At 36.5% G+C, this 27,377-nt stretch overlaps 1 protein-coding gene across 5 annotated transcripts in view; it reads right to left on the bottom strand.

Moving 5' to 3' along the window:
* Nucleotides 1-390: 390 nt before the first annotated feature.
* LOC121080568 (A disintegrin and metalloproteinase with thrombospondin motifs 6-like) overlaps nucleotides 391-27,377 on the bottom strand; it is a 150,050-nt gene continuing 123,063 nt past the window's right edge. For 3 of the 5 annotated variants that reach the window (XM_040578663.1, XM_040578661.1, XM_040578662.1), the window contains 5 exons: nucleotides 24,343-24,472; nucleotides 20,637-20,841; nucleotides 11,274-11,450; nucleotides 9,883-10,039; nucleotides 391-4,196 (listed from right to left, as the gene is read on the bottom strand). In XM_040578663.1, the coding sequence (XP_040434597.1) occupies nucleotides 4,087-4,196; nucleotides 9,883-10,039; nucleotides 11,274-11,450; nucleotides 20,637-20,841; nucleotides 24,343-24,472 (779 nt within the window). In that variant the 3' untranslated portion in view covers nucleotides 391-4,086. Of the gene's footprint in view, nucleotides 4,197-9,882; nucleotides 10,040-11,273; nucleotides 11,451-20,636; nucleotides 20,842-24,342; nucleotides 24,473-27,377 lie in introns of those variants that run through there. The other 2 variants (XM_040578664.1, XR_005825415.1) reach the window with 2 other exon arrangements.

The following is a 27,377-nucleotide window of genomic DNA, read 5'->3' as shown; positions in this document are numbered from 1 at the left end:
TGTAGGGCAAAAAACCACAGGCAGAAATATCAGTACCTTTAAAACAGGCTATCGTTTTTTGAATCCTCATTAGTAAACAAGAAAAAAGAATAACCAAAATTATTAAATGCCTTATCAAAACATTTAAGGTTCTCCATACTTTTTTTAACATCTTACTCATATTAGTAGATTGTTTATTTTCATTAAACTAGATTTTAACTGTTATTCTAGAGAAACAATAAATATTTCATAGGATTTGTTCGGATGTTTCAATACAGGATATTTATACTGTATCAGGTAAGAAAAGAAGCATCTCCCAGCAACAGTGACCCAAGCACCAAGTCTTCTGAAATTACTTTGGGTTTTATATTTAAAAACATTATACCTTCAGATAAAATCTTAAAAGCTCAATACAAGAAGGACATTTTATTGTCATTGTTATTATTGACTGGCTGTTAATGAAATTATTTCAAGAAGTACAGGATATTTTGCTGCCATTAATTTAATTCTTGATCTACATTTACTGCTTAAGCTAAAATACTATCTAATAATATACATGATCACATTCTTGACTTTTCCTTTTTGTTTTGCTTATATATGATAAACATTGCTGCTGCCAAGGACAGAATTCTGGCATAACATAGATGTTACTTGAAAGAAAACATCTTATATATATTTTGATGCATCTGATGAAGCAAATGTTAAGCATACAGAATTCTAGCAACAGTAAGTCAGGGAATAGACAACTGTACTATGGGTATAATTCTTAAAAGCTGCAGTTTTATTTTACTAAATTATCTATATTAAACAGAAATCTGTGCCTGGTGTGGAATTTCACTACATCAAGTGTTAGAATATTTTTGTTTTCATTACAAGCAGGAGAATGCATGTAGAAGAAGTGTTAAGAAACATGACAATAAATTAGAATATAATTTACAAAAGCAAAAAATAATAAAGTAACAGTGTACCACATTAATAACAAGTATAAAATAATAAGCAACTAATCACAATAATACAAAGGTGATTTCAGTCTGCATTAATAGATATCTATGTGACATTCATTCCATTACAAAGTTTCTAACAAAGTGGACTATTTTTGGGTGTATACACCTTGAGGGGTTAATATGCAGAATTTTCTTTCTGTTTTGATCTTCAGCTGATAGTATTTCTCAGTGGAAGTACTGGCACCAGACTGATTTCTGGATTTAGTATTCTACTATTTGATTCTAGGCTTGTCATATTTATAGCCTATACAAATAGTTCTGTTGTCACTATTTAAAAATATAACACTATTTAGCTTAGATTATATAGATGGCTACAGTGTAGCAGCAGCAATGAACTGTGGCATGGAAACCAATTATTTTTCTTTGAATTAGGTTTCATTTTTTGGTTTTAGTCTGAAGCATTGCTTAGTTTGTAAATCCACATACATTCTGTGTTTTGTTCCTTTTAACAATACAATTCAACGTTGTTCCAGGGAGTTCTTTAAATTCCAATCTCAGTACTGTTATGTTGCAGAGGAAACTTCAGACTCCCTAGTGTTCTAGCACCAGTAAAAGAGCAAAATGCTTCTTTGGAAATACTCTTTACAATTTTAATGTCTTAAGTGAGGTAAAAAAAAAAAAAGTTTTCTTTTGAATACACAGAAAACCCTTTTCTTGTTAGCTGATAAACAAAATCATGCCCTGGAGAAAACCGGAACCTGATACAAAGAGGCCTCTTGCTTAGAGAATGCCATAGCAACCCCTTTCCCTTTTATAGTTTTTTTGACCTAACCAGGGTATGCTAGCACCAAGGTGTTTTGTCAAAAGGATATAGAAAGTTGATTCACTTAACAGAGAAGGACTACACACTGCTCTTAATCCATATGTGCAGCTCCTAAAGATTGTTTTTTTTTATCTACTGGTGTCAGTTTTAACAGGAGTTGTTCATATGGTGATGAGAGCAGTAGATAAACATTTGTGAATACATGCAAGCCAACTGAAAATTAATTCCACTGGTCACAGGCATATAGAAGTGGAAATACTGGCAAGAGGTAGCAGATGACAGAAATCCAATGGTCATGAACACATGGGCTACACAAAACCCCACAGACAGATTGTCAATATGTTGGGGGCATTTCATAGTATGGGTCCTGTTAACAATATCTATTGCTCCATGTTAATTTACATTAGTAAATAGTGTGCAACACATTTGGCTCGTTATTTGTAAAATACATCAATACACTCCAATCTCATGATATTTTGAAATTATTTTTCACTACAAAGAGTACTTTTTTTAAAAAGTGCTATTTGAGTTAGAATTTGTAACGTGTGTAACATTATGTGAACATTGTTCACATAATTTTAATTGCACTACAACAAAGGAGGCATAGTTGGACACAAAAGCACATCCATCAAGTACCTGCTGCCAACTGCAAGTTTTCAAGTACAATATATTAATATAAACAAGTACCCACTTTCTTTATCTCCTTGTTGAGTCTGTTACTGAAAAATGAATGGGAAGAGGAGCATGACATTAAACTTTTTTATGGTAGATTCTTGAATGGAACTTGCCTACGTAGTTTGGTTTAATGTTTAAAAATGCAAAGTATTTGGTGAATTTTAAAAATGCAAAGTATTTGGTGAATATTAAAAATACAGTAATATGAAATAAGTGGAGTATGGCAGCAAAATAGTTAAGGCATCTAGCTACTAATCTAGAGGCATGAGTTTGTTCCAGTCTCACACTGAAAGCTTTCCCTAGCTTTACATATGGTCCACCTTTAAATATGTACCTGGCCGTGAAGGTGGCCAGACATCATTCTAGCCACTCCTTTTCAGTGTGCCTTTCTCCTGATAGCCCAACAGGCCTCTTGGCTCAAGCACACTTCTGACTTCCTATTTGAACAGAACCTAGATATCTCCACAAGTCTCTTATTCTTTGGTTGTAATCCTTGCCCACTCAGATGTTGTCTCCTGAACTGCACATTTACACATTCTTTCTCATAAACAAATGCCCTTCTGCTATGGTATCAAAGAAGAGAACATCTGGAATCCATTTTAACTTTCAGCTTTGCAAAGAATTGTTGCTATTACACAGTAGGCTTATCTTTTGCACTGGAACTCCTTGGTGTTGGAGAATCAAAAGTAACATGTAAACCAGATTTAGATGCCCACAAAGTTGTATTTTCTTTGTGGGTGGTGTTGTAAACAAAAATGAGCTGGAGTCAAAGTGAAAATTCTAAGTAACCTGTATGGTAGTAGTGAAGGAGCTGGCAATATGGTCTTCATCATTATTGGAGTCTGCCTCCTCCATGATATTGAAATATGTTCCCTTTCAGTGGAAATCTCAGCTAACTTTTACAATGGTAAGATGGCTATAAACCTGCAACACAGATTTCATTTCACTTCATAGCACACTTGTATTTCATGCATCACTGCAATAAATGTTGCACCTCTTAAAACTAAGTCCCTCATGGTTGTTCTATTTAGCATAGCTTTATATATGGCTCACAGCAGTATTCAGGAAATATGAATTACTCCAAAGGGAATTAGGTGGAATGAAGGAAAAATACATATTGTTCTAATTTTTGCTCCTTAAATAACATTTCCAAGCTCATTTTATGATTTAAATTGTGGTGCTGTGTTGTGAGATAAAATAGTTAACATTTTTAAGCTATGACTTAATATTTGTTGATGATTCTTTACTTCCATAGTAGACCAAGTCATAACAGCTACATTTTAAAAAGTTTTAAATAGAAATGGATTCAGTGTCATTGCTAAGTCCATAATAAAAATTATTTTAATGGTCAATGGAGGTAAACAGACTATTGGATTTAGTCAAAAGAACAGAAATGTTCCACAGTAAGCTATTCTCTATGTGCTGTGTGGATCTTTCCAATTTGGCATGCCCTCCTTATACTGTGTCCAGCACTTTGGATGAATAAATCCCACTTCACAGAAGTTAAAATAATATTGAAAATCTGTCAGCTGGGGCTGACCAGTGGTTGCGTTTTCCACAGGGTAATGCATTTGCAAGGACGTCAATTTCATTCTGCTGTGTGGCTCTCTTGGATGGACACTTTCCCACAATAATAACAAGGCACATTCTCATGCTTTCTGTGGGTCAGTGTCCTTGGCAGGTCTTGCAGCACATCTGTCTGAAGTATGCTCGACTGCAGAACTTGAACTTCAACACCAGTGGGCAATATGCCACTTTGTTCACATCTTTGCACTCTAATAATTAAGGGCAAAAAAAGAGAAAAAATCAGAAATAAAAATTAAAGTTCAAAGAAAATTTGACATTTAGCATGCTGCTTCTCTATCCATCCACCTTGCCCTCTTGGTAACTACTCTTTCTAGTCCAGCCTAGTGCACACAATATATTTTAAAAATCCATAAAAATGTTTGCAGGGCTTCTCTCCCAGACATTTAGAAGTATGCCCACTTTGTCTTGACAGAATTATCATTTATTGGGATAAATGATCACTTTAGACAGCTAGGAAATAAGAGTCATTTTTCTTACAATACTTTTATATCCTTTTGCAGGAGTTATTTTATTCATCCATGAGTGGTTATCCAAAATCTAACAGGATTTGCACTATTTGGTACCATGCCCGTGCATTTGTAAGAATTCTTGAAATAGAATATGCATTGCAGCTAACAGGGGTGGAGAAAATAAGTGTTATAAATAAAGGCACCAACATTGTGAGTTAAATGACTGGGCTGAATGGTAGATTATACTTTAGGTTTGGTTCCATACATCCATGCTGTCTGTTGTGCAAGAGGAAAAGCCATTTTTATGCCTGTAATAGACATGCAAGAGCTTTTATTCATACTTGTGTTTTCCCTATATGCTGGGCTTACTGCCTCAGCAACCCTTGTCATACTGGCAGGTAACTCTTCCAGGAAAGGAGAACAAGAGCTCAACCACGAAGAGGAAGGTTTACTTCTTTTCCATCCCACACAGGTTGTATCTAAAGTAACTTGTGGATGCGCATTACAGGAGCACTGATGGAGTATGCTGTGGTTCTCCTCTGGCTGTTTCCTTTCTGTCGAAAGAAGGTGGGAATATGGAATGGAAAGTTTGGTCCATGCCCAGTTCTTATTCTGATTATAGCTGGAGATATGGCTGTATCTGAGAGCTCAATGGTACACTCAGGTTCTACAGCTCAGATGTTGTTACTGCAGATTTGCTTTACACTGGAGTGAACATTGTGATAGATGCCTGATAGGGTTTTTTTAGTTAAAACCATTTGCACAGTTTCTTTCAGACTGATATTAAAATAGGACTTTGGCAAGGAGCCTTGCTTCATGCGTAGGAAGATGGAAGAGATGTATATGGAGAAAAAGCAAAACCCACAAGTTTGAATTGCAAAAATGAAGTGGTGGGAAGAATGATATTAGATTAATTTCTCAGAAAATAATTTGTCTCAAAAGAATGCTGTAAATTTTTACTGTTTTAAAACCTTAAGGTTGCATTTGATATTGGCTTCCTCCTACAATTTTTCTCAAATTACAACAGCTATAAAGAAAATGTGAATAAAATGGAGAGAAACTAGCAATACTTTGACTATTATCATATTTTGTATTGATCTGATATCTGGAAGTGAAGACTAGAGGCTAGGATGCTGTTGCTCCAAGGCTTGACAGAACAACAGTTCTTGACTCCCAAGATGTCTGTAAACCAAACATGAAAGAGACAACAGACGACACACTGAACTGGTAGGAAAAGAAAAAAGTAATAGTGAAATAAACACAATAATAATGTACAATCCTTCAGCTACTCCCGTTTGTCTTCCTTCTACATATGACCTCCTAGTACAATATTTTTGCTCCAGATCAGGTAGTTATGGACAGTGTGTTCATGCTGCAAGCATACTGTAGTAGCAAGTTATGTGCGGATGAGAATTTTTAGTATTTGAACCTAGGAAAGCTTTAGTGAGTTTGAACTTCAGGGTCTGTACTGAATGGTATTTCCAATAATGGCAATGTGCGTGCTTCTAGCTAGACAAGTAGAGGTCATGAAACGATGTAAATTTTCATTTAATTAACACAGATAGAGTGCTTTCATTGTAATTTTTTACTCCATCTACCCAATGTTTTAAGTACTACTTTTCTACTTTTTTAATTCTCAATTTGGAAACAGACTTGGATGTTAGTAGAAAAGACGTTGGGGGTAACCTGTTGAAACAGACATATTTCTCTATCAGCAACTGCACATGGTCACTATTTTATATCAAAAACTCTTCCCAAAAGAGGTCAGGGATCTTTCACAAATATTTCAGGTCCTTGTGTTTGTGAAGACTGGGAATATAGGAGACAGATGGTGTGAATGAAGTGAGAAAAAAAAAAGGTTCACTTGATCTTGATGAAATGTAAAAAGTTCACTCAATCCCCAAAACAACCTTCATATACATTGTATTTAGTTAAATACAGGTAAAATCACTAACTTCATTTTTGATAAAAGTAGGATTTGAAATTATCCTATTTCATATTTCTTTACGTTATTCTTCTTCTTGACTAAAACTGGACCCTGTTCAGCCAATGCCATTTGGACAGCAGTGAGACAATAGTCTGAATGTTGCCCACAACTTCTGTTTTAACAATCAATTTTCAAATAGATATGGTAGCTGATGGCATAGCCTATTATTCATAGGACTGTTGCATAGAAGAGGTTTTGCAGAACCCTTTTTGTTCCTAGTAACTACTGTTAATAAGTTAAAATAATCTACATGCATTAATCTCTCCTTTCCTAAACTTTGTGGCCAGATCAGACAATATTATGATATTAAGTATCACATTATAGTAATAAAAACATAGAATGTCACTGTGCCTTCAGCTAAAGAGACTGCAAAGACATATCAAAAAATATAAGGAAAACTGAAATGACATAAAAATAGATAAAATAATTTTTCAGGTAAACTTTCAGATGGCCATTAGCAGTCTACATTCAGCATACACACACACACACATACTCTTAAGAGAATAAAACCATTCCAAATACATTTCAAATTGTGTGGGACATGCTGCTTGTAGTTCACTTCCAACAACAAATGTAATGCTACTCTCATCAGTAGCAGTCTGTCAAAACCTTGTCTACAATATTCTAAATCTCCAACAAAGAGTTTAAAGAAAACAAAGAGCTAAAGCAGATGTAAAATGTGACAAGATATATTGTAACTTTCTTTTACTATTTCTATATCCCCACAAATTTGACTCTTATTTTATGTAAACCTTTACTTTCCCCAAGAGAGTGCTTTTAAACTTTACTAACACAATCATTATACTGCTGAGTGGCTCAAGCTTTCTGAACGACATGTATGTACTTATTTTGGGTTACCAAAATTAAATTGTCCTGAAGTCAATAAATGGGTCTCATAGGCTGCAAGCAATGGAATTTGGTAGTGAAGGGAACCAGGAGGTTCACTGGGGTTTGAAACGGGAAGGGAATCCCCTCAGTTAGTCTGACCCTGCTGCAAAACAATGAACTGTTATTGAAGTTGCTTTTGCCTCACAGTGGGGCCCAAAGCACAAGGCAGTTCTACTAGATGGCATATGGACAAAGTCTCTGAGTGCAAGCAGATATGCTCTGCTATACACATGGACTCCCAAGGGGCAGAACACTCCCTCTGAGAGGTCTGAATCTTTCCCTGAAATCCAAATATTGATACACAGTTCACATCCCATTGTACATGGAGACAGATGCATACATACAGGCACTGAATACTCCTTTCACAAATACATCCACAAGGAAATACCAGAACTCAAATACTTTTTGCTTAGAAAGTATTATCTTTCCAAAAATAGTTGTGCTCTTTAGGATTAGTTAGTTCTTGAAATCTTAAAAGCTTTCCATCATCTCTAGTATGCTGGAAAAAAAATGCTTCCCTGTTTAAAGGGTAACACTTTACAAACACAAGAGATGTCAGCTCCTCTTGTGCCTAAGAGGATTTTTTTAAAGCCAAAAGTATAAGCAAAAAATGTGCAATACATGCACATTATTCTGTAAACACTCATAGTTTGCGCTTCTTAAATTCAGCATTTAATAGCTTTGAAATGTTTATAATTTAGGATATATATTTAAGAAATGCTTGCCAAAATATAGAAAAAAAATACTTTGAAGACAATTTTTTTTGTCTAATTTTGGGATGGGGCACCCTTAGTATTTCATGGATTGCAACTAGGTTCCTTCTGAAGGGATGTAGGCATTTTAAATTGTTAAATGAACTTTGAGATTACATTACTTTTGAGCCACTTAACCGCTTACAAATAACCAGTGGTTTCCAGTAAATACCTTCAATATGGGACAAAAACAAACATGGAGTGCTAAGTGGCAATCTGTTGAGAACTGTATCTACTGGAAGAGATTGTGCTATATATCTTTTTCCCCTCAATTCTTCATAGGACTTATTAGCTCAAGTAAAGTAGTGTGCTAATGAGGCTGCATGGCTGTCAGTAAGAATCTGGCTCATGCCTGGCCAACTCATAAACATCATGAAGTTCAACAAGGCCAAGTGCAAGGTCCTGCACATGGGTCAGGGCAATCCCAAGAACAAATATAGTCTATGCAGAGAATGGATTGAAAGCAGCCCTGAGGAGAAAGACTTGGGGGTATTGGTGGATGAAAAATTGGACATGAGCCTGCAATGTGTACTTGCAGCCTAGAAAGCCAACTGAATCCTGGGCTGCATGCAAAAGAAGCATGAATCATGACCAGCAGATCAAGGGAGTTGATTCTCCCCCTCTACTCCGCTCTGGTAAGACCCCATCTGTAGTACTGAATTCAGCTCTGGGGCCCCCAGCCATGAGGATGTGGACCTGTTGGAGCAAGTTCAGAGGAGGGCCACAAAGATGATCAGAGGGCTGGAGCACCTCTCCTATGAAGACAGGTTGAGAGAGTTGGGGTTGTTCAGCCTGGAGAAGAGAAGGCTCCAAGGAGACCTTATAGCAGCCTTCTAGTACCTAAAGGGGGCCTATAGGAAAGATGGGGAGGAACTCTTTATCAGGGAGTATAGTGATAGGATGAGGGGTAATGGTTTTAAACAGAAAGAGGACAGATTTAGATTAGATATTAGGAAGAAATTCTTTACTGTGAGGGTGGTAAGGCACTGGAACAGGCTGCCCAGAGAGGCTGTAGATACCCCCTCCCTGGAAGTGTTCAGGACCAGGTTGGATGGGGCTTTGAGCAACCTGGTCTAGTGGAAGGTGTCCCTGCCCATGGCAAGAGGGTTGGAACTAGATGATTTTTAAGATCCCCTCCAACCCAAACCATTCTATGATTCTATGATTCTTTGACATTATTATCTAATATATCCTCTAGTAAAAATATGATATGAAGTTAGTTAATAATCTGATTAAATTAGGCTGTATCATGTAAAAATACTGTAATTATTCCAAAAAAGCATTATAAATTCAAGAAATTAAACGTTAATTAGAAGAAGCTGAGAAGTAAGTCAATGTATAAGAACAGGCTTGTAGCACCATGTAGCATTAAATCTGTAGTCCCAGTCTGTCAATGAACTAATGATCAAATATTTTTGCCCCTGTATTATGTTAACCACTGATGGAGCAGGTAACAGTTCAGTGGATGAGAAGTATATAATGCTCCCCCTGCTATGATGGACATTTCCATTGAACCAATAAAGAGACTGGAAAATTAATGACACAAAATTATAGTATTCTTTCCATGACTTAGGCTATATATTTTTAAGGTGGTTTTTTTTTTAAATGAAGAACCTGTATTTAGGTTTTTATTGACTTCACCTTTGAACTACAATGACTAATTAGAAAATAATTGTAAAAAATCCATTCACAGTCTGAGATGATGTAATGTAGACTTTCACTAATAAATTAATGCACTAATACTGACCATGTCACCTTACTTTTTCCAGAATAAATTATATTATAATGGCAAACTTACCTTCTGTGTTGGAAATGGGAGTACTGTCACATTTACTTTCACACTGCTGCATTGATGGAGGTCTAAGTGTTTCTGGACACTCATTGGATGCTTGTCCAGTGTATGAGAGACACTGTACTGTTCGGATCTGTTGCCCAAGACCACACTGTGCAGAACACTAAAAATAAGAGATAAAAAAGTAAAACAACTTGGATCCAATTTTTAAATATAAAACAAGATAACAGGAAAGCAATCAGGAACAGTAAACATACACAAATTAAAAAAAAAAAAAAAAGCATGTGAAGAGATTTGCTTAATACATAAAATAATATTCATAAAATAGCTTTGATGCTTGGGGTTTTTTTGGCAGTATATGCAACCACTTGTCTTTCAAAGAAAATTAAACATAATGCAATGTTATTTCCCTGAACAATTTGGATTTGAATTATGAGAATATAATTTACACTATTTCATATATCATGTCATAGTTTAAGTGCATGTTTTCAAGAGAGAAATCATTTACTTTAGAACAAACTAAAAAAATCAAGAACAAGAATTCAAATCTGCTAGAAGACTTTTTGTGGAAAAAGGAAAGTATCTTTCAGGCAAAAATACTTTGCTGTTTAAAAATATTTTAAAATTTCTATAACTAAACAGTGGCTTTAGGACATATCAATTTAAGATAAATGCACACCTGGACAACTAGCATAAAAGAAAAGTCAATTAGACTGTAATACCACAAATTATTGTCCCTTGGTTAGTTAAGCTAAAGTGTTTTATTTTCATTAGTGGCAAATTACACAGGAAACTTAGAAACTGAAATATCAAATTATTGTTTAAGAACAGGCCACTAATCATAATTGAGATGCAAAAACATAATGAAAGAAGGAAATTCAGTATATCCTATTTAGAAACTCTGCATAATGGCAGCACCATTCAGCATGTACTGTAACGATTTAGATGCCTGTCTGGCAATTAAGTGTATTTTATATAAAATTATATAGATCTCAGAAATTTTTTTGGGTGGTTATATATCTTAGTAAAATTTTAATTGCCTTTGTATTTCCATTATGTTTCTCAACTGTGTTAAATGTGTTTTAAAAATACTAAACCTTGCAACATTGCTGTATCCCCAAATCCCCTTCTAAAAAGCTGTAATAAGGACTATTTAATTTTTTCAAAAATGCATACAAGAACTCATCCAGTAGAAACTAGATTACTGTCAACAAATCCTTTATAGTTCAGCAGACAACTATCATTCAAAATAACATATCAATCTGAGACAAACAGGGGACAAGCTTTTGCTTCAGTCATGGGAACCATCTCTTATCCACGTCCAGCAACATCTTATCCTTAGAGGCACTAATGTGTAGGAGACTAACAGCAATAAATACTTATATGTATTATCTTACCTGTCCCCAGTCTCCAATAACCCAGCGAGGAGGAGGACATCGACCTAAACTACAGCGGATGCGGACTGGAGGTTTGCTTTCCTCTTGGCATTGTGTGACTGGAAAGGTTTTTAAAAGATCGCTGCTTTTGCACAAAACAATTCGGTGTTTGAATCCTGGGCCACACTTTGGTGTGCACTAAAAAAATATTTATAAAAATGAATAATTAAAATCTCAGTTAAAAGTCAATAAATGTGACAGAAATGCTAGTATGGAAATTAGAATATATTTATGTTCTTATAATTAAATTATAATCACAATTTCCCCAAGATTACAATGATAATTTAAAAATGCTTAGAAATACAAGCAAGGTGACTGATGATTGCTTTATTAAGTTAAAGTTTTTATAAGTTTTAATTTGATAAAAGCAGATTTCCTTTGCTATTTATATTTAGGCTACTGTGTTACTATTTACTTTTTTATATAAAAAGTCTTTAGATTAGGTTTAAGAAAAGCACTTTGCTGCAAAGTAGAAAGGTCTGCCACATGTAACATTATTATGAAACAAACTTGAGTGTGCAATTCAGAAATTAAAAGTAGAACTCTGTTGTTAATACAACCATAGTATAGTCTTTCTTCACCTCACTTACAGACCACTGAGCTACAATGAATACCTTTCCTCAATAAACATATGGGAAGATAAATGCTTTACTGTACTACACAGAAACCAGATTATTGGTTCATATAGAAATACTGTACCCTCTTCCCTACAGTGCATGCTTTTCTCTCCTATTTAAATTTTAATTATTTTCACACAGTTCTTGTTTTTCCTCCTTTTATCATTCCTCTGCTCATTCTAACAGCAAGCAGATAATAAAACAGTAATTTGAAAAGAAGCAGGTCTGAAGACCTCTGCTTTTCGTCCTCTTTCTTCATATTAGTTCCCCCCATCTTCTCCTTCCTTTTTCCTACTATTAACTGTCATTTACACCAGCATAACTGCAAAATGGGGAAGAGACAAGTGCTAAGAAAATTAAGACCTTCCCAAATCAGTCCCACATTAACAGTTTAGCAGGAGTTTTTGCAAGCAAAATTTTAGAAATCCCTATAGGCATGTTAACCTTTATCCCATAAGCATATGTGCAGTATTTGAATCAGAATCAATTTCTGATGTCACAAATCCTACACGCAGATTATGCTAAGCCTGCCAAGAGTGGAACTGCCTTTAATATGAAAGTAGCTGCAGAAACAAAACATTATCTGGGAAATAATACTATGTGGAACTGAAGCAAAATTCAAGAGGTAGCACATCGAAGACCTTCCACCCATCAAAACAGGTCATTATATAATTGGGGGGAAAAGAAAAACCCGTAAGATTCATTTTCAGAAAATTACTTGAGTCAACCAAACTTCACTGTTGTATGCCTAATTCTGAAGCATCTCTACCTAACTTAAAGACACTTTAAAGCAGTTCCACAGTACTATGTAAGGTATCAATATACCCTATACATATGTAAAGGTGTATATATACACACACATATACAGTGGGAGTGAGAGTACCCTCAGCAAGTCTGTGGATTGTAGAGGGATTTTTAGAGGATCGAGGACATATGTTACCATTGTCCGGGTTGGACAACCCAGGCCTGTTAGTTGAAGCTGCAGAGCAACTTTAAATTGTCCTGGGAACAAGCAGTGGGAGAAAGAAAACAAGCTGTGCACAAACAAGAAGCCAGGTGCAGAGCAAGTCCTGGGAACCGCGAAATCAACACACTCTCATCGGCACACTCTGATCAGGCACCTGCAGCATGCTCACCGATCAGCAACACGGACGCCCACGTGGCCAGAGACTTTTATCCAATCACCTGTGTGTAAAGTCAGGTGAGCGGTCGGTTTAAGTTATAAATATGAGCTGTTTGTTTAATAAAGTGAGCACGGCATGTAGCCATATTGGTGTGATTGTCGTGACTTGGCCGACTCTCCACAGGGGACCCTCTTCGGTGGATGACAGAAAGCTGAGTGGTATGCTTGACATGCCTGAGGGAAGGGATGCCATCCAGAGGGACCTGGACAGGCTAGAGAGGTGAAGTTCAACAAGGCCAAGTGCAAGGTCCTGCACATGGGTCAGGGCAATCCCAAACATGGGAATACAGGCTGGGGAGAGATTGAGAGCAGCCCTAAGGAGAAAGACTTGGGGGTATTGGTGGATGAAAAACTGAATATGAGCTGGCAATGTGCGCTCACAGCCCAGAAAACCAACTGAATCCTGGGATGCATGCAAAAGAAGTGTGGCCAGCAGGTGAAGGGAGTTGATTCTCCCCCTCTATTCCACTCTCATGACACCCTACCTGGAGTACTGCATTCAGCTCTGGGGCCCCCAGCCATGAGGATGTGGACCTGTTGGAGCAAGTTCAGAGGAGGGCCACGAAGATGATCAGAGGGCTGGAGCACCTCTCCTATGAAGACAGGTTGAGAGAGTTGGGGTTGTTCAGCCTGGAGAAGAGAAGGCTCCAAGGAGACCTTATAGCAGCCTTCTAGTACCTAAAGGGGGCCTATAGGAAAGATGGGGAGGAACTCTTTATCAGGGAGTATAGTGATAGGATGAGGGGTAATGGTTTTAAACAGAAAGAGGACAGATTTAGATTAGATATTAGGAAGAAATTCTTTACTGTGAGGGTGGTGAGGCACTGGAACAGGCTGCCCAGAGAGGCTGTAGATACCCCCTCCCTGGAAGTGTTCAAGGCCAGGTTGGATGGGGCTTTGAGCAACCTGGTCTAGTGGAAGGTGTCCCTGCCCATGGCAAGAGGGTTGGAACTAGATGATTTTTAAGATCCCTTCCAACCCAAACCATTCTATGATTCTGTGATACCTCAAAAGAAGATCTTTAAGAAAATCTCTCAGTGGGAGTCACCTAAACTAGTCAATACAGAATGGACAGGTTTTATCCTAAATCTTATCTCTGCTTAGATTTCGGATCTTAAACTTGGCTGCAAAGATATGGGTCCTCCATTTGGACTTTATAATCCAGAATTGCAAAGTGGATATATAAACACTTTCCTTAAAACCTAACCTTTCCTTTCCTGCCCTATTCTAGCCTTTCCTGTCAAGGTACTGCCTCCTTATCTACAATAGTTCAGTGTTCAGAATTCTCATACAGAATAGCAAAGTTCAGTCCTCATGCTGCAGGGACTTAAACCCCAAATCTTGTGTACCCTAAGTACCTGCCTACTAGAAAACTGGGGGAAGGAGGGAGGGAAGAGAAAAAAGATCTCTCTCTCTGGCTGAACTGGAAAAAAATTAAATATTAATGCTAAATAGAGACCAAAAAAGAATTACAATGAATATGTCAGGTCTTTGGCATCATGATCACGACTCCTCAGTTCTGGTCCAAATTCCATTAAATGTTGCGTGTATTTCCTCCCACAAATATTTCATATAAAATGCATAAGACTTAAGCAGGCTCTAGAAGCAAGTGCCTCTTCCTAGCTGAGTGCTCAAAATCGCTTGCACTCAGTCTCCTCTTCCCAGACACTGAGTATACCGTGAAAAGCAAACAGAAAAGAGACAAGGTTGAAAGGACCTGCCTGCCATTGCAAGAGTAGTCTACAGATTAGTGATCAGTTCACTTTGTAGAACAGCAGGAGACACAGAGACTTGAAACCCCTGAGTTGCACAGAGCTGTGTTCTGCACTCTGGGTGTTGCATTCTAAAACTTGCAATATTATAAAAATGCAAAAAAGCAAGCTATCACCAGCCAACTCTTAAAATAGACCAGTAGATATTGCTGTACCTCATGTGGAACTTGGTTAATTAGATGTGCTCTAAAAATGACTTCTAAATTGAGGCCTTTGGAGAAGATATGTAAAGAAATGTCTAGTGTGTGAATCACTGTGTGGCTTTGGCAAGAGGTTGGCACTCAGATTCTCTTATGTATCAAGACAGGCAAGTAGAACTTCCAATAATCAGTGAATAAATGTCAAAACCCAATGTGCCTATGGAGTTTCATAATCTCTAGAGTGTGAAGCAAGATTTTGAGGATCAAAATTTGAGTTTAGGTGCATCCATTTTCTTGTCTGGCTTGAAGACACATTCTTTTATCTATGTCTAAACTGCCATTTGAGAAAAATCTTTCAGTTATTGCAACCAGAAGAAAAGAACATCCCTTAAAAAAACCATTTTCTGGAGTCATAGTCAAAATTCCTCTAAATAAGATGGACTACATCCTGTCCCCATAAATCAAAGTAAAGTAAGGAAATAGGTTGCCTGTAATAATACTGAATTGCCAAAAATAAAAAGCATCAGTATAATTTAACAAAAAAAATATGTCTCCACAGCAAATGAAAGACATAATACACAGACACACAAAAACCAGGAAACACTGTCTCCCGTTACCACATGCTTCTAGAATTTTTGACTCACTCAGTGGAAGTCATGACTAATGGCAATATGAATGCAAAGTAAATGTGCTTGTCTGATAAGGCTCTTCCCAAGAAATCATTAGATTATTTTTTGCTGGTTTATATTTTATTATCTGTAAAAGTATAAAATAAGTAATTTACAGTGGGCAGAATAATTCAGTCAAAGCTCAACTACTGCAAAGAGTAAAAAAAAATTATGGCAAAACTGATGTTACCTTGAGAATGACTACATTCTGCTAGGCAAGCCACTGCTACCTTTAATTACTATTTGATATAAGCCCTTTTATATTCTCCTAAGGACATTATTTAATCCCTACATTGAACAAAATGCTTTTGTTTCTCTGACCAAAAAGATATAGAATTTCTTGCTAATTATCATTGAAGACTAAAAAATTTATGACTATATTGATGCTCAAGTGCATTATCATATAAAAGTTCTAAAACTGCTTAATTTGTGTCAAGTATTGTTTGTTTTGACTATAAAACCAAAGCTTTAGAACTTGCATTCCAGAGAAAATTAGCAAGATTTGCCATTGGCTTCGATGGAAGAAGTATTCAACTCTTCCACTTTTTGAGTTTACTCTTGTTTTCATTTTCATATTTTCATGCTTCCATCAGAAAATTATATAAATACATATATATATATATATATATAAATATGTTAAATGTATATCACTATAGGGATTTAAATACACTATATTTCTGGAACACTGAACAGGAAAAAAAAGCAATTATTCTTAATTGTTTTAAAATGGTATCATCAGTCAAGACACTCTGCCAAGCTACACCAGGCAAAATTCATACCAGAAAGAAGTCAGCACTTTTTCACAATCCTGACAAAATACCACCACAACCAGAAGCTCAGCAGAGCTTTAATCTTTTAGATTAGAACGCTTTTGTTCAAAATTATAACACACTCCTGTTGTATAAAAGCCTAGTTGTGAAGGCCTTTAAAAGCTGTTCAAGCTTCTTACAAGGCAGGCAATGTTGATGAATCTAAGAATGATGTATTAGTGAGCAAAATCTAGAGGAAGTAGATAAAGAGGAATAGTATATAGTCAACATATATTTATGGCTCTGTAACTTGAGATGAGGCCTAGATATTCCAATCAGAAATAAAGTATCACGATAACGCACACAAAGAACTTACAATCTATCAATGCCATGGATATGGTATGAAAGAGTTCAACTGAACATCCCTTTCTACTCATCCATTCTTTCCTTCTCACTCCTTTCCTTTCTACTTTTTCCAAGTGAGATTAATTTTCAAAGGGCTGGAATATACTGTACCTTTTCAGGATGGGACAAGGACCATTTAAAACCTTTTCTAACTTGATTATGGTGCCCTACTTCTTGTGTGAAATGCTGCCTAACAGTGGGGTAAAAAAAAATTAATATTGTTCTGCATGTAGAACAAGACACACTTTAAGATTCAATTTCATTTCCAGGTTTCTTGAGGTCCTGGTCTACACTCAGAAAAGTTGCTGAAACTACTTACCTACAGGTTTCAGGCTATAAAGCTGACAACTTTTTACAGAACTGATTCAAAAAAATATTTAATCTTAAAGCTGAAAAAACTAGAGACAGATTCAGGTATGGTCTGGGAATGACTATCTGTTTTATGAGAGTGGATTATTCAAAGAGATTTGGATTATGAACAAAAGCATCTGTATGATAAATTAATGAGAAAAAAATATCAGTTCACATTATATTTTAGAAGAATTTTCCTTGATATAAAAGCTCACTAAAATGGCATTTCAGTCATTATTCCTTACAGAACAAAACCAAACAATTGAGCAGTACAGCAAATTGACACATTTTTCTTTTGTTAAAAGAACAACAATGTATATAATGGAAAAAAATATATTTGTGTATTGGGTTTGCATGGCAAGGTTTTGGTAGTTGGGGGGGGAGCTACAGGGATGATTTCTATGAGAAAACGCCAGAAGCTGCCCCCATGTCCAACAGAGCCAATGCCAGCTGGCTCCAAGATGGTTCGGCTGCTGGCCAAGGCTGAGCCAACCAGCAACAGGGGTAGCGCCTCTGTGATAGCATATTTAAGAAGGGGAAAAAAACAACCTGCTAGGTAACAGCAGCTGGAAGAGAGGAGTGAGAATATGTGAAAGCAACAACTCTGCAGACAACAAGGTCATTGAAGGAGGGGGAGGAGGTGCTCCAGGTGCCAGAGCAGAGATTCCCCTGCAGCCCATGGTGAAGACCATGGTGAGGCAGGCTGTCCCCCTGCAACCTATGGATGTCCATGGTGGAGCAGATATCCACCTGCAGCCTGTGGAGGACCCCATGCTGCAGCAGGTGAATGTGCCCTGAAGGAAGCTGTGACCCCATTGAGAGCCCACACTGGAGCAGGCACCTGGCAAGACCTGTGACCCCATGCTGGAGCAGGGGAAGAGTGTGAGGAAGGAGCAGCAGAGACAATGTGTGATGAATTGACCATAACCCCCATTCCCTGTCCCCCTGTGCCGCTTAGGGGGGAGGAGGCAGAGAATTCAGGAGTGAAGTTGAGCCCTGGAAGAAGGGAGGGGTGGGGGGAAGGAGTTTTAAGATTTGTTCTTATTTCACATTATCCTATTCTGATTGATAATGAATTAAACTAATTTCCCCAAGTCGAGTCTGTTTTGCCTGTGACAGTAACTGGTGAGTGATCTCCCTGCCCTTATCTAGACCCATGAGCCTTTCCTTATATTTTTTCTCCCCCTGTCTATTTGAGGAGGGGGAGTGATAGAGCAGATTGGTGGGTACCTGGTAGCCAGGCAAGGTCAACCCACCACAACAAGTACTTTCTTCAGCTTAGAAGAACATATGGAGATTATGCAAGCATGAAATTCAAACAGCAAGGAGATGAACAACAGCTTCCATGGCAGCTCATAGCACTGTGATTTAACATGCAGGTATTACTACTTTTAAGTACTGCTATAATGCTTAGACTATTATTAACTACTAATGGATGGTGTCTCCATCCATGGAGATATTAAAAAGCTGTCTGGACATAGTCCTGGGCAGTTGGCTCTAGGTGGCACTGCTTGAGTAGGGGTCCCTTTCAACCTCAACCATTTTGTGATTCTGTAAACTATATTATGTGTATTAACAAATTATGGTAAGAGCTGTTCTGTACCGCTTGTATGGGTGCTTACAGTGATGCCAGTAGGCCTCCTTCTTTATGCTTCAAATTTCAAGAGGCTATAACAATTTTTGGAGCTAAAAGTATCTGTGCATAGAAGAGATTGTGCAACTACAGGCACATTAATCTTCTTTATATTATGCAGTGACTTATAATTTATTTTGAATGAAAGACTGTTTAAAGGCAAGCAAATACACAGAAAATAGGATACAATGAATCATGGGTATATCACTGGCAGATAATTCCAGTTTAATAGTCTCCTTCCTTTATTATTTTTTTTGACAAAGTGGAACAGTTCTAACTTACCTGGGCTTCAGTAAAGTATTTGAAAGGGGGATTAAAACTGGGTGAAGTTTAGGATTTGAGAGATGCAACCTGCAAAGACCTTCTAGGATCAGTCATGGGACTGATCTGATAAATATTTCTTTATAGTCTACTTAATAATTTTCATACAAAAATAGTTTCAGTTGTTCAGCATCACTGAAATTAGTGGCTAGCACAGCTAACTAACTGACCTTGACGCTACAGAGGTATGCTCTACAGAAAGAACTGGACAACTGTGAAGACGTGAATAATTGAAATGAAGTTAAATTTGGCAGTATGATGTGTAAGAGCATACATTTCAAAAAACAAATAACAAGAACCTCTATTTAAACTGGGAGATCACTAACTGAAATGAAAAAAGGAGGATAAAGGTCTGGATATAATAACAGAGCATAAGATGACTAAGTAATCAATATGTGATAGCTGAGGAACAGAATGAGGTTATTTTAGATTATCAGTATTTTCAAGAGGCAGGAAACAAAAGGATGAGGCACATGTGAAACCTCTTCTGGGTTATTATATACATTTAACTGTAGTAATCTATTCCCAAAAAGATGACTTCAAACTGAAACATGAAAGCAGAATGTGGTCAAGATTAATTCCTTTCTGACAAATAATAACTTGAAAGGAAGAGGAGCTGTTTCAGATAACAAAAGCAAAAAGGTATAAACTGGCATGGAACTAGAACATTAGAACACTTCTTGCAATTTAAAGACTAAATTTCAGGAATACTTTTCCAAGAAGCAGTAGGACAAACCCCCAAATTAACTAGTTTTAAAACAGACATTTTTGCACTCTGATTTGCATGCGATGCAGTCCTATTCAAATGTATCACATATCAATCTATCTTCTTTCAGCTGTACTGGTTCCCATCCTTCAAATTTAACACTTGAATCAGTATAAGGTCACAATTTGGCGTATATTTGTCCTGGTTTCGAGACATCACCATATTTAACAGAAGATGCTCTTTCTTTAATAAAGAGAATACCAATTTTCAGGTCTGTTGCTAAGAAAGGTGATGCTATACATCAGCATGGTTACTTCAGAAAAAAACCCAGCAAATTATTCTGGCTTCCAATATTGTAAACCCATCACGTCTACTCTCCAGCTATTTGCTGTTTCAGGAACCAATGGAAATGGAAATTGCTTTTTCTTTAAGACTATTATCTCATACCAAATGGCTATTCTGGGGGGGGAGGTTCGGTTGTTTGGTTTGGGTTTTTTTACTACTTTACTATTCTATTTTGTATTTTACTATTTTTCTATTATGATTCACAACAACAGGTCATAATCATTTGACAAAACAACAGAAATGAAAACAGAAGAAAATAAAAAAAAAGAAAAATTAATAACAAAACCCTGCTTCAATACTCTAAATCTATCAGGTTTTGAATTTCTTATTAATCCTTTACTTAGCAAGCAGCAATAGAAAATATAATAATATTCAGTGGTCAGAGCTCTTGTCTTCACTATTGCCAATAAGCTAACATCGCAAAATTTCCTTACTTCTGACCAGTCCAAAACCACCCACTTTGGGGGACAGGACTGATTGTTACAGGGTTCTTTTTCAATAGGCTGGTCTGTTAAACAGTTGGTATTGTCCAGTGTCTCCTCCTCAGAAGGTCCAATCTTTCTGATACAGAGAACTGTTCGTGAACGCATTCCTCCATCACAGGTCTTACTGCATTCTGACCAATCTCCTATAAACCATCTGGATAGAAAAAGTTAGGAGGCTCAGTTAATGCATTTCAGAAATGGAGTAGATAATTGCACAAACCCAGAATACAAATGGTTTAAATTACTAAGCCTAAATCATTGTTGATAATACATGTATCCACAGTGAAATAAAGTAGAAACTTATAGGTCTTTTCACTGAGCATTTTAATTTATGCCTCATTGCAATCATATTTTCCAATAATAATACTACTTTGTATTTTTCTAGACCAGCAATTTCAATCCTAGGCTACAACTGTTAGAAAGGAGTGTTGAGTCTGACAAAACTGCAGCTATTTAAGTAGATTTGTGCTGGACTTGTATAAAATTATTCCTCTGAATGTGGTTTGCAACTGGAAATGTTTGGGAATCACTGTTGTAGATTAAAGCACAAGTTAAAAGCCAAGATGCTTGCCTCTCTAGTATCATTGCAATAAAGTAATTTGATCTCAGAATTGGGCTTTCTGAGATTTATTTCTCATCTGATTATGAAACATTTCTAATTTTTTTTTATAGAAGGCTATATTGAAATGCAAAATATTCTCCATTATTAAAGTAAAGCAAACACCAGTAAAACATAATGAATCACATTAAAAAATGACCTCAACAAATATTTTAAAAATGTTAAGCACTGCATGATAGCTGCTAGAGGGACCTTCTGAGTGTTTCTGTGCACATAGTAAAAGTTGAGAGCTGTACAGTATATTTAGATTACTTTGTGATGCTGCAGAGATTAAACAGCTGTTAATCTGGCCGTAAAAGTTATATTCATTTTTTTCTACTGATGAATGGTTAATGCAGATCCATTCACTGGAAATATTTCTTCACATTGTTGAGCATGTTGGGTCTTCAATATTTCATATGTTGATTAGATACGCTCACCTGAATCATCCTTGCAAAGAATGAAGGTGAAGTCCAATATGCTATCACATGCTGCCAACATGCCAAAAATGTCAGGCATGTCAGTCACTGTGGTTGTTCCTGGAGGTATGCCTGGAGCTGCCTCATAAAATTTGTCATTTTCTGAAGCCTTTGTCAAAAAGATGTGCTTCTATCCTTTTGTATTACAGAATATTCAGTATATTTTAATATGAACCTAGATCAATGCAGAGATGCAGACAAATATGCTATATTCTGTCATTATTTTTCCAGTGAAAGAGAATTAATTTGTGATTATTCACCACCAAAAGTATGCTTTTACCACAGTAGGGAGAATTAGATGCTATTCACATCTTTGAGGAGGCTGAAGTGTTAATTTTTAATTGGTACTAAGATTTGCTCAAGTGCATTCTCAGGTACCTTTTATGTTTATGCTGTATCTCACATGACAGTACTGTTCATAGGATCCAGAGAGTTACCTAGATCTTTTCTTGAAATCTGGAACTTTAGGAGTTACTTATTGTAATAACAAACAAAATACTGTGAACAAACACAATCTTTGCTGCTGTTCAGGAGCTTCAAGTATAACGTAACTGGCATTCAGTTAGAAGGAGTAACATTTTCACCACAAGTAAGATGGAATTGTGTTAAATAAGAAAAGGAAATATTTGGCCAAAGTTTAAAGAGTAAGCCTTACTGGGTGATAAATCTTCCAGCCAAAAGGGTCAAACCTCTTTGGGGAACTATCTCAAAAGATGGTATTTGAACAGCCTTCTTCTAGACTACTTATAGGATCAGGAATCAAGAACTCTTCCTTAGGAGTTTGGCATTTTGTATTCACCCTGTAATGAGCATCAGAATGGAGCCAGATGTGGTCTGAACTGCTCTGAGATATTCAAGCAGATGCTGATTGATACATACTACCCGCTTTCTGAATCTTGATGACTTGAGTTTCACCACGTTCAATGTCCTTGCTGTACTGAATGGAGAATCCAGAAGTGTCCCACTTTGTGGGGCTTTTTGGTTTTGTTTGTGTTTTTAAATGTCAGTGCAAAAAATAAAAATTAACTATGTTAGAATAACTATGCTAACACTACTTTTTAAAGTGCTACTTTGTTAATAGCTAAGCCACACAAAGGAAGGGATAGGGATGTGTTTGGTAAAATGGAACTGAACACATGATCACTTCCCAAGTTCTGCTCTCAGGTATATGGTGTGAGAGTTCAGTTAGTGCACTTATAGCCATGCTAAACAGTGTTATACAAACAGAAATCAAGTGTGGATAAGCATATATTTACACATAGACTATGGGGACAATTTAGACCTGTTTGTGAGACAGCACATCCATCTTCAAACACTCAAGGCGAGAGCAGCGTAATGGCTTCACTTCTGTTTGCTTTATGTTAAATTACATGGCACAGGGGGAATAAGTGTAGAAGACATTGCTCTGCCATCCTGCAACCTGTCACCACATTCAGGAAAGCAGTTGATACTCTAGGAAGAAACTGGCTTCATGAAGACTTGTTGGATTTTAATGCATTATAGTATTGTCTCATTCCTCCTGGTGTCCTTCATGCTATAGTTTTACAGTTCCTAAGAGACATTTAAGAGAGACCACAGTATTTCTTTACTGTGTGATATCTACACTTAATTAGTACTAATTATTTTTATGCCCAATTAGAATTAGCTACATGAATTATCATATACATCATACATGATTATCATGAAACTTAAAATAACCAGAGCTCGTGAATCAATAAACTGTTGTATCATTTGTCTCAACATGTAAGAATGAGCTGCTGTGCATATGCCTAAATTATTTTCTAGTGCAAAATATCACAGCTGTTTCTGAACAGTTTTTGTAGTAAGATTAAGCTATGCTATAGGTCCTTACCAAATTTCATTTCTGAAAAAATTATCTGCTGTGTTTTTAATTATCTTTTTATTGTGTAGCATACAACTACTTTAAAAATAAAACTAAATAGACTTAACCAAGTATGCATCTAATCCTAAAGGCACACAGCATTACTGTACAACACTGAGCATCTTGGAGAGAAAGGTTGTTTGACAAAACTATTATCAATAAATGGTTTGGTCTACTAAGCAGTTTCTATGTTTATCATTTCTCATCTGAACATTTTAACCCACATTTTAATATACTATACTTAAAAATATTGCAAACATTTAGTATGCAATGTAAATATCTATGGTAAATTAGTCTCCCCTTACATCAAGATTCTTCTATCATTATTGCCTTAAGAATAGCCCCCAGTTCTTTTCTGAGCACTATTCACCACACCTGACACTTCCATCATAACAAAACTGTTTTGCTAGTATCTTTTTACTTACAATGTCTGAGTTGCTTTGTGTAGTTTAAACACCACTTTTCTTCAGTCAAATCATGCCTCCTCTAAGTCAAAGTATGTATTTTCCATAACTGATTCCAGAAGAACAAGAAACCATAACCAAAAAACAAAACCAAATATCCTGTCTGATAAGACAGGACCCTAATCCTAGATCAGAATTTTATACCACCTTCGGTCAAACTTATTTATTATATATTACAAAGACTTTTCTATCTATGCAAAACAGATGTGCATCTTAGTGATTAGTGACTTACTCAGGTGGGCAAGGCTCAGTGTTGCAGGGTCTTTGGTTTTCTGGAGGCTTACTGTCAGGGTCACAGTAATTGTTTTGTACAATGGAGTTGTCATCCAACCTTTTACACACCATCTCTTGTTTCTGCACGCCTTGGGATGAAATGAAACACTATTAATTAATCATTCTTGCTCTTCTACTTGGTGAGATAAAGTGTATTTCACCTACTAATTATTAATCCTACTATCCCCGCTTTAATTGGCTGAATGCTCCAGGTGTGTGAATTCCAATTGACTGAATGCCCCTTGACCACAGAGTGTCTTTCATTTTCCTTCAATTTTAGGCCACCCCACAGAGAGGATCTTAAATTGCTGTTGTTTTCTAAAACAAAAGTAATATATTTATAGATTTACTAACAGAATGTTTATATTTGTATATTGCACAAAATCCATTTTCTGTCTACCCTCCTCCCCTAGTAAAACACACTTCAATTTCCAAACAAAACATCACCAAAAACAATGTGGTCACACTTCAATGCAGAATTATTGTTTATGTGCTCTGGTTTAAAATAAAACAGCAATACTGGGATACAGTGTTGCATTTTTAGACATGTCATCCTATAAACATTTTCTTCATTAAAATAACAGAAGTATTATTCATTCTGAAAGATGCAGTATGTCTGTGAACTCTCATTTTGACTGGCACTCCCAGTTCCTCTTTCACTGTTAACCACCAACAGGGCAGTCCAGAATTTATTATTATTCCCAAAACATAATGACATATCACTGCCAAGACAACATGATAAGGCAACACATTTAAGCAGATTTTCCAATTTTTAAAAAAACAGGATCTAAAGAAAGAAATTAAAGAACCATTGATATGGCAACAGTGCAGCTCAGAGTATTGTTGTAAACAGTGGTACACATGGCCTCCTCTGTTTTTAGAACAAGCTGTATGATGTTTGCAAGCATAAAAAGACTAGATCTGCAATTTATATGCAGTTTTTATTGAACATGAGTAGTCATAATACTGAAATAAAAGGATCATTTGTATGATAAAAGTTGCAAAAAATCCCTAAACCTTTCTTAAAAACAGAAGCAATTATTTAACTTTTTCCAAATTGTGAAATTCATACAAATAAATTGGGATTAAAACATCCTGACTTCAAATATCTGCCAACTCTACTTTACAGGCCTCTCTTCATTTTAATACAAGCATTTTATAGGAGGTAGACTTGCAGTAATAAAATTAATTGTAGAAATATGGTTTTCAGGCATTGAACACCCACTAAAACATGTTCTTTCACCAAATATTTGTAGTCCCTTTGCTCATTTTAAACTAGCTAAACAACTTACCTTGCAATTGTTTCATTTGTTATTCATTATGGACAAGAGTCAAATCTACTTTGGTTCCTAAAATGAGACCTATATGGATTAATTCCAATAGTGAGTCAAGCCTAGCCTTAAGATGCCTTAAGTTTGGCCCACAAAGCATCCTGCTTGGCTATGAACAGAAGTCTCCCAGTCTAAGCACAGGGGCATGTGAAATATCTCTATGACGTTATATGCAAAGGACCTGGGGAAAATGGTAACCTTCTTTTTCATGAGTCTTGAGGATGGCATGCAGTCCCCCATAAGGTTGCAGATCCAGTAGTAGGCATGATCCTTCTCAACTCTGAGGGGATTCCTACTTCCATGAACATACACTAACTTCTGTGACTTAGTGATTATTTTAATTAAGGTGGCAAGACTGTGGTTTCTAGTCTGTAGATTATTTCTAGTTTTTATTCAGTTACAGTCTGATGTAAAAGAGCAGGGATGAAAATCCATATCTGCCTGTGCTAGATGAATGTCTTATTTGCTGGTAACAGATTAAGCCCCTTTCTTGTCTTCCTGCCATTGGCCTCATGAATCTTGCCCATCCCTGGTTGCACTGTGGCCCAGAATGCTTATTAAAATAATCTTCCAGTTCCCTACCCCCCTTAGACTCTTCAACTATTCTAGGACACACAGTTAGAGTACTCTTCTGGAGATGCACTCCCAGTTGAAATCTCTTCAGTCTGATATAGGGAACTGCTATTTAATAATTGCCATGGCATCCTGCAAAATACAGGTATTATCCCTTACGTAAAAATATAGCCTTGTTAATTCAAATACTTTCAGGAAAACCCAGCAGTCTGGACCCTAAGCACATAAAAATGTTCCATGTGCGGCCTCAACTCAAATGTGCATGCTCCTGACAAGCATGGTAGGAGTCAGATTCATTACTCAACATACTGCTTCTTACAGGTTGCCTTTTTAGCAGGCGAGAACTTTGTATCAGCCCTCAAAATCACCTGCCTCCTCACCTTACCTCAAAATCATTAAATATGTTGAGACTAAAAATGCCTAATGCTGATGTCTTCACTCTACTGCACTACATAAATCCATAGTCCCAGGTTTGCTTCTGGGATATCTCCTTTTTGATTACAGCTACATGTAAACTTCCCAAAGTAGGCAACTTTAAATCAGGTTGTAAATCATTTTTACACATCTGACATCTCAGGTTATCCATAAACATCACAATAATTTTAAAGTAAACTTTATTCATAAAAAATATATTGACTAATATGACACATCTTACATGTGAGCCAGGTAAACCAATCAGTTTCTTCCATTTGCTCTTTCTACATGTATCTGGATGCCACAACATTAGACAACAGTAGGTACCACTAAACAGTGCAGAAGACTGCCAGACTATTTTCCAAGTGTATCCTACATACACAAATCTACATGAACAAGCTAAAAAGAAAATACCATTTCTGAACAGTATACAACCTCCATTTTTTTTGCTAATTTTCAATTTATGTGCCTTACATGTTGGAAAAAAATCACTCTGGACAACCCTTCTGTGCATCTGTTCACACTTGAGTTTATTTCAGCCACAATACAAACTGTGCCCAGTACTGCAGAGGAATTTTACTAGTGCCTTATCCAGTGTCATGAATACTTTTAAAGAAATACATCCTAAAATCAAATCTGCCTTTATCATGACTACAACATATCCCAGTCTTCCCCA

This window comes from Falco naumanni, chromosome W, assembly GCF_017639655.2.
Source record: "Falco naumanni isolate bFalNau1 chromosome W, bFalNau1.pat, whole genome shotgun sequence".
NCBI classification, from domain to species: Eukaryota; Metazoa; Chordata; class Aves; order Falconiformes; family Falconidae; genus Falco; species Falco naumanni.
Note: the sequence above shows the minus strand (reverse complement) of the source record. Positions and strands in the feature narration are given on the sequence as shown.